General features: G+C 35.5%; 1 protein-coding gene across 1 annotated transcript; it reads left to right on the plus strand.

Moving 5' to 3' along the window:
* The first annotated feature begins 1,297 nt into the window (after nucleotides 1-1,297).
* rab38c (RAB38c, member of RAS oncogene family) lies at nucleotides 1,298-8,209 on the plus strand. Its single transcript, XM_027156701.2, has 3 exons — nucleotides 1,298-2,108; nucleotides 4,025-4,305; nucleotides 6,407-8,209. The coding sequence occupies exons 1-3, from the start codon at nucleotides 1,916-1,918 to the stop codon at nucleotides 6,566-6,568; spliced, it is 636 nt and encodes a 211-aa protein (XP_027012502.1). The 5' UTR covers nucleotides 1,298-1,915; the 3' UTR covers nucleotides 6,569-8,209.
* Nucleotides 8,210-8,307: the final 98 nt, after the last annotated feature.

Here is an 8,307-nt window from a genome sequence, read left to right on the forward strand (position 1 = left end):
GTGTGTGTGTCTGTGTGTGTGTTTATGTGTGTGTTTGTGTGTGTATTTGTGTGTGTTTATGTGAGTGTGTGTTTGTGCACATGGGTTTTCCTTGGATTAACACACTATATTAAATGAATAAGCTAATTAAAAGCACTTTATTAGTTTATAACTTCAGGGCCAGATTATTTATTTATTTTAACTATGTGTGTGCGTGTTTGTGTGTGTGTGAGTTTGTTTGTGTGTGTGAGTGTTTGTGTGTGTTTCAAACGCATGTGTGTATGTGTGTGTGTATGTGTGTGTGTGTGTGTGTGTGTGTGTGTGTGTGTGTGTGTGTGTGTGTGTGTGTGTGTGTGTTTGTACTATAAAGCTTTATTATTAAACACTTTTATTATTAAGCAGTGTTGTATAAAGTACTAGAAAGCAATACTTTAGTAAAAGTACAAGCATCGTAGTAGACTTTGGTAGAAGTGAAAGTCACCTTTTAGAATATTACTCAAAAGTCTTAAAGTAACTGATATTTACTGTACTTAAGTATCAAAAGTAATTTTCTGATATTTAATGTACTTAAGTATTTGAAGTAAAAGTAAAAAGTAAAAGTTCAGTGATTTTCGGTAGGCATAAGAGCAGGGGCGGTTCCAGGTTTCATCTTTAGGGCGTTTAGCCCTCAGTGAGAATTTAAAACAAGAAGAGTTTTATATTATATATTATATGACTACATAGTAAGCCAAAAGTTATGCTATTATTAAATGCCAAAAGTGGACACCAAAATTTTATGCATGATGTAATGATGTCAATCTTGAATCAGATCAGTTCATGTATGTATCTAATCCTAACACATTCTCTACAATCAGTGTGTCCAATGAATGCAGTCATTAATAAACAAATATTCACAAGACAAAGACCAAATCAATAAATGCTATTTTTATTTAGTATTGATATTGCATTAATATTTCGTTTGTGCTATCAACTCTGTTAATAAGGATAGTGACATTTCACTGCTTTTGGTTGCCGCCGTTATAGATAAATGCCTCCAGCTCTGACTGCGCGTGCATGCTGCGCGTGCCTGTGCTTCTCCGTAGTGCGTGCGGAGCTGCGTAATGCAATCTAGGAGCAGTGATTCACCAAACCTCCCTTATTACAGTCACACACATTTCTTCTGATTTTATTTTGTAGTAAGGAGTAACGAAGACGCTGAGTGGAAATATAACGGAGTAAAAGTATACATTTTATCTTAGGAAATGTAGTGGAGTAAAAGTGAAAGTTGTCATAAATTTAAATAGCGAAGTAAAGTACAGATACGTGACATTTCTACTTAAGTACAGAAACGAAGTATTTTTACTCCGTTACATTACAACACTGTTATTAAGCACTCTTTATTTGTTAAATTGTGCCCATTTATCCCTCAGGGTGATGTTTAACTAATACACACAACACATCACACTTGCCTAGTCAAAATTAAACGTGGTGTGTTAGAGCAATGAGAACACTAAAATATGTAAGATTTTACCCGGGTTACAAAGTTATTATTTACAGAAAAAACAACAACCAAAACCAAGGAAATGTTTAAATGTAGAAGAAGCTCGAGAGAGTGGAGCTGCTCAGCCCCGCCCAAGAGTGCACGAGACCGCAGAACGGAGTTTGTCAAATACACACTACGGAAGCCGTGAAGACAAACATTCTTCTTTTCTCTTCAATGCATCAGGGTGTAATAATAAAACACAGTCGGGAGAAAGAAGTTTTATATTATGAGCTTCTTTAAAAAAAACGTTTTAAATATTTTATCTTATTAGTCTTATTGCTGGGGTGTCGGTCTTACTCGAAGATATTTCAAACTTTTTTTCTAAGTAATTAAAGAATGCCAAAGTTTATACAAGCTGCTGAAATTTAACAGTAACAGAATTGGACCTGGTGCTTGTTAGTATACTTTACAATCATGCAGCAAGAGCATTTGTTTAAAGTTCTTGTGATTGGAGACCTCGGAGTTGGAAAAACGTCTATAATTAAGCGATATGTTCATCAGATATTCTCTCAGCACTACCGAGCGACTATAGGCGTGGATTTTGCGCTGAAAGTGTTGAACTGGGACAATAACACAGTCATCCGGTTACAGTTATGGGACATTGCAGGTGAGACTGGTTTTAATGCATGATTTCTAAAATACGTGCTATTACTTAACAGTTATATTAAAAGTATATATCTGTATCTATATACACTGTAAAACACTGTATATAACTTCTGTACAGTTATACATACAATGTATATATTACATGTTGTATTTTTATACTCTACACATATTGTGCCTTACATTCATCTGCACTTTTTTATTTATGTGTATCTATATATAACTTACTGTACATTCTGCCTAATATTTCACATTTATGTACACACACACACACACACACACACACACACACACACACACACACACACACACACACACACACAAACACACACACACAAACACACACACATATATTTAGTGGACTTGTTTATTCAGCTTTTTTATTATTAATTGATTGATTGATTGATTTTTTAATGATATAACCTTATAACCTTCTACTTGTTCTTTTACAACAGTGTCTAAACATTTTTTTCAATGCCATAACCTTAGAACCAATTACTTGTACTTTTGTACATGTAATTTGCACAACTGCTACTCTTTGCACTTCTGGTAGATGCCAAACTGCATTTGGTTGCTGTGTACCTGTACAATGCAATAATAATAAAGTTCTATCTATCTATCTATCTATCTATCTATCTATCTATCTATCTATCTATCTATCTATCTATCTATCTATCTATCTATCTATTCATGTCAAAATTCTTTGGCATAAGCTGATATATGATGTCAGAAGTACAGGAGTAACTGCCAACTTATGGATAAACCTCTGAGGCTTTACAGACAATTTGTGTTTATTGGTTATATGCAATTACTGTGTAATGTCCGGCAACTTTACACACAAACATTGCATAAGAAACAACTACTTAGGCAACTGCAGAGAGATTCTGTAATGCAAAGATGCCTTCAGAAAAAAATGAAATGAATTGTTGCTACAATTCTTTTTGTGACAACTCTTTGCTCTTTAAAAATAAGCATCACAATGTATTTATAAACACCGTTCAATGCACCCAAGGACCCTTTAAAGTAATAAGAAAAACACATATCATTCACTCATAGTAGTAAATGAAACTTATTGTAGTTTAACAAAGAGACATAGAGAAGACATAAATTAATATAATAAGGAAAATGCGTATGTGTATATAAAACTTATCAGACTAAATGATAAAGGGCACAATAAGACTGATTGCAATTAGATTAAAGTGCTAAAGGGAGTTGTAGGCACAGAGATGGAGAGATAGTGAGAGAGTCTCTGGAACAGTTTGTGCCGATTTATACTTTTTTCCCAGCATCTTAGGGAATCTGCCGCATCTGGTCTGTTATGTAATATGTTGCTTTCTTTATTGAAATACAGGCATTTTCTAACATTTTAATAACATTTAAATATATCGCTGTACTGATTCAGCAATGCAGAGGACCTAAAAGAAACATCTATAACATAAAGAAACAGGGTAAGACTGATCCAGATATTGATCCAGTTTAAAACCTAGCTGTTATAGGGAATGAAAACATGAGGTGTAGTGATGTGGCCCAGTGAGAAGCAGAGTTACTGTTTTATTCCTCTGACACCACAGCAATTTAACATAGCTAACATATTTTTATTATTGAATAATAGTAACTTTTACTACTTTTAATAAGACATGAGACATGTGAGACAATAATGGATCTTTATAGATAGCTATAGGAGCACTTACATTATAGCAGCTATAAAATTAGACATTTCTCCCTTACTTGTTTCTCTTTATTCTCTCACTCTCTCTTGAAGTTAATAAAACATTATTAAAAACAGGTTTTCATTTTACTGAAAATCCACATAGCCATTTATTATGAAAACTCTGACATGTCAAGTTAACTATATGCATGTAATAAACACAGTAATGTTTGAATTGGTATTTGACCCTCTTTTTAATTTTTTTTTAATAGGTCAGGAGCGCTACGGTAATATGACACGGGTGTATTACCGCGAGGCTGTTGGGGCTCTGATAGTATTTGATGTGACAAGAGCATCAACGTTTGATGCAGTACCAAAGTGGAAAGATGATCTTGACACAAAGGTTACTCTCAGCAATGGCAAACCCATCCCAGTTGTTCTGCTGGCCAATAAGTCTGACCAGTCACGGGACGGCTTGTCCACTCAGATTCCCAAACTCGACACATTTTGCAAAGAAAACGGATTTGCAGGCTGGTTTGAAACATCAGCCAAGGTGAGTGGATGTTCTGAGGGTTTCATTCTGTTTGGGTTTTATAACATGTTTCACAAGGCAGTATTTTCCTGAAGCCCTTTTGTGTACTTGCTATATAATATAAATGAATTCTAACCAAACCTAAGATGTTATGGGTCATGGCCAGAAAGAACTTCAGCCTGGTCATTTTTCCACAGTATGTTGATTCAGAAATCTGAACTATGTTTTCCACATGTTGCCTCAACAATAAATAAGGGCTTCAAATTAATGGCCTAAATGTTGGTCTGGTGATTCTGTGTATTGACACTGGGATAATTCATAGGTCAGTTGGATGGTTTTGTGTGTGTGTGTGTGTGTGTGTGTGTGTGTGTGTGTGTGTGTGTGTGTGTGTGTGTGTGTGTGTGTGTGTGTGTGTGAGTGTGTTACTGTGATATGAACTACATGGACACATATCACTGTTTAGTGAGGGCATGTGTTTCAATTCACAGTTCCTTTCTAATTAAATTCACGGGTGTGTGTGAGATGGGATCTATATGAAAGGGACCCAGAGCAGCTGCTCAGATAAATATTAACACCTTGCTGTGTGAACTGTGGAGGCTGGGTGTTTAAAAGCAGAGTGCTCTGCATTGAGATTATGGCTTATAGTTGAAATCTAAAATAAAGTGGAAGGGGTAAACGATAAGTTTGAATCATAAAGCAGATCAAATTGTTACGAAATTTAAACATTGTGCTTTCACAAAAAGCGGTTCTTCTATCATGTGACTTATCTGCTGCTTCATGAAGCAGAATTTGCTGCCAAGTCACATGATTTTCATTGAGGCTGACTAGTGTTCATGTTAGACATTTCTGTGGTTTACTCCAGCACAGCACGCAGTAACACGTGGAGATTAAAGAAGAAAAAAATCTTCAATTGACATGTATAAAACATGAGCACAGCAATCTTAAAAAGTATTTATTGCATGTATTGCATGGTCACTGGTGTGTGTTTACACGAAGAATCCTTTGCTGTTTTTTTTTTTGTTTGTTTTGCCAATTCACACAGACTGGCACAAAAATGCTTGCAAAGCCTCAGAAACATCTCAACACTCAACTCTCACCAAAAAAATCAGTAAATCCTGTAGGGACTGTTTTAAAGAAGCAGCACAACTATATTACATGCATATCTGCTCAAGTGAGAAACCTTGCTGTCACTTTAGACACATTGCTGTCATTTGATTCTTATATTAAAAAACACTACCAAGGAAGATTCTGCGGCAGAGAAAGGGAATGTGGTTCACATGATGCATAGTCAAGACTGTCAAGTCTAAGACAAGTCCAAAACCAGGACTAGACAAGATCGATTCCAAACGAAAGCATGATTGTAGAGTTTTATGAGTCTTGTTTTCATCTTTTCCTCCTTACATCCCCCTCTCCCATTTTGGTGTTTTTGGTTTTGTTTAGTTTTGGTTTTGTTTAGAGTGTGAACCCAAGCCAATGTAAACAGAACTGGAAAAAACCCCCAAAAGTGTACATTTTGCTCTTTTATTTTAATTTCCTTTTCTTTTATTTAAATTGTATTACCTTCGATATTATTACATACTTTTATATGCGCTGAGCATCTGTACAATGTCTTTTGGTATACTGAAATGCATTTTAAATTAAAAATCATTAATTATTAATAATACATTATTATTATTATTATTATTATTATTATTATTATTATTATTATTATTATTATTATTATTATTATTATGTAACGCCCAAGTTCTCATAGCTTGAACTCTTTTCCTTCTATAAATGTAAGTGTAGTGTTTACTGTAGGCTCATGTGTCTTACTGCCGTATAACGAGTCTGACTCCTAACCCGAAGGTTGTGGGTGCGAGTCTCAGGCTGGCCATGACTGAGGTGCCCTTGAGCAAGGCACCGAACCCCCCAACTGCTCCCCAGGCACCACAGCATAAATGGCTGCTCACTGCTCCGGGTGTGTGTGCACGGTGTGTGTGAGTTCACTGCTGTGTGTGTGCACTTTGGATGGGTTAAATGCAGAGAACAAATTCTGAGTATGGGTCACCATACTTAGCTGTATGTATAATAAGCACTGAATCCAAAGCATGTTCTTATCTGTGACTCTTGCCTTTTATAGGAAAACACCAATATTGAATCAGCAATCAGGTGCCTGGTGGAAAACATACTGACTCATGAGAAGAACGCTGTCAGCGACTCAGACCCAGACACAGTGACCCTGTCCGGCAACAACAACACCAAGGATCGTGGCAAAGCCAGATGCTCTGCATGTCCCAAATAGAAGACTGATGGTGAGGAGGAGCTGAAATCAGAGAGCGAGTGAAAGAGAGCATGAGAAAAGGGCACAGAGTTACTGGCTTCACCCTCAAAAAAGCAATTAAGATAAGGCACTGCAGTAAAGCATCAGAAACAAAAAAACACACTGCTGGTTTATATTCCTATAGCATTTCATCTACAGTACAGGCCCAATAACTGATGCAGGTGGTGCACAGCTAAAAGACCAAAAAAATCTCTGTGAGGAACAATTACAGAGCCTCTTTATTTAAGGTTGTGAGCAGCATAAGATTGTGCCGGCTAATGGACCAATAGAGCAATAATTAACTCTTTTGTGAATTAATATTTACCTTATTTGATAATGCAAACTACAGTTGAAATAATCAGAAATATAAATGACAGTGTAAAGGATTTTCTCATGGATCCAGGAGTGACGTTTGATGGTGCTGGGATTTGAGCTTATGACCTTCTGATCAGGAACTCAGTTTTCACAACTGAGCTACCATTTAGATGACCTTTTTAAAGAAATGGCTCTAATATGATATTTCAAGAGTTTAGGAAAAATATTTTCCACCTTCAGTGTATGGGTATAAGAGCTTTAAGAGAACAACAACAACAACAACAACAACAACAACAACAATAATAATAATAATAATAATAATAATAATAATAATAATAATAATAATAATAATAATGTTTGTGGTGCCAGAACTTATTCCTGGAACACAAGCACACGAGGGGGGATATGCCCTGAATTGGAAGCCAGTCAATCACAAATTGGGGCATAATTAAATGAGAGACCGTGTTTTTTGGGATGTGGAAGGATGCATCCAAATCTCAAGCTCAGGATTGGATCAATAAAAATAGTAATAATAAGAGGAATCTTTGAACATTGAGTTTGCTTACCACACATGTAGAGAGATTAAAAGGAAATAAAAAATAAGATAACGAAACATACTGCATCAACCAAGCAATCGGACAGTATTTACAAAGTGCTAGAGAGGTGTTTTAGCATGCATTTTGCTTGTTTTTTTGTTCAAAACACCAACTTCAGTGAATTTCAGAGGTATGAAAATAAGTGCAAACTGGCTTGGTGTCAATATTCCTTTGACTTTTTTATTCATTGTTATTTTTGAATGCAAAATATTTAAATGTGGAAACAAACCAGGGCACACACTGTTATTTGCTATCCTAAATCCTAACCAATAATATGCACACACCAAAGATCACATGAGTAAGCTGAGGCATTGGGACTGTACAGAGCAGGTGATTTTGTATTTTGTTTACCTGATTTATTTGTGCCACATTGAACAATGTCTTGCTTATTCATATCACACAGAGCCTTGTTTTTAAATGACCACAACAACTGCAATATTTAATATCATAGTACAGTATGTAATAAAACCCTTTGATACAGGGCAATAAACATGCTGCACCATGATTGCGCAATGACTTAATGAATGAAACATTAGTTTAATGTCTCTTAAATAACAATCAGCATGTATTTTAATAGCTTTTTTTCCGTTCACTGCTGATCTGCTGTATTTATAGACTTTATTTATTGTGCCACATTTAATGTACATGGAAATGAACTGAATGAACAGATGTATAAAGCTGGAATGGTGATGAATAAAGTCATTTGAAATCATGTCTTGTAAATGAACTGGTGATGTGTGTAGTGTATGTGAGGTAGAAATCTTAGGGGCTGGAGTTTTGTTTTATTGCATAGTGAAAATTTCACTTTAA

The sequence above is a fragment of the Tachysurus fulvidraco genome, chromosome 21, assembly GCF_022655615.1.
Source record: "Tachysurus fulvidraco isolate hzauxx_2018 chromosome 21, HZAU_PFXX_2.0, whole genome shotgun sequence".
Lineage (NCBI taxonomy): Eukaryota > Metazoa > Chordata > Actinopteri > Siluriformes > Bagridae > Tachysurus > Tachysurus fulvidraco.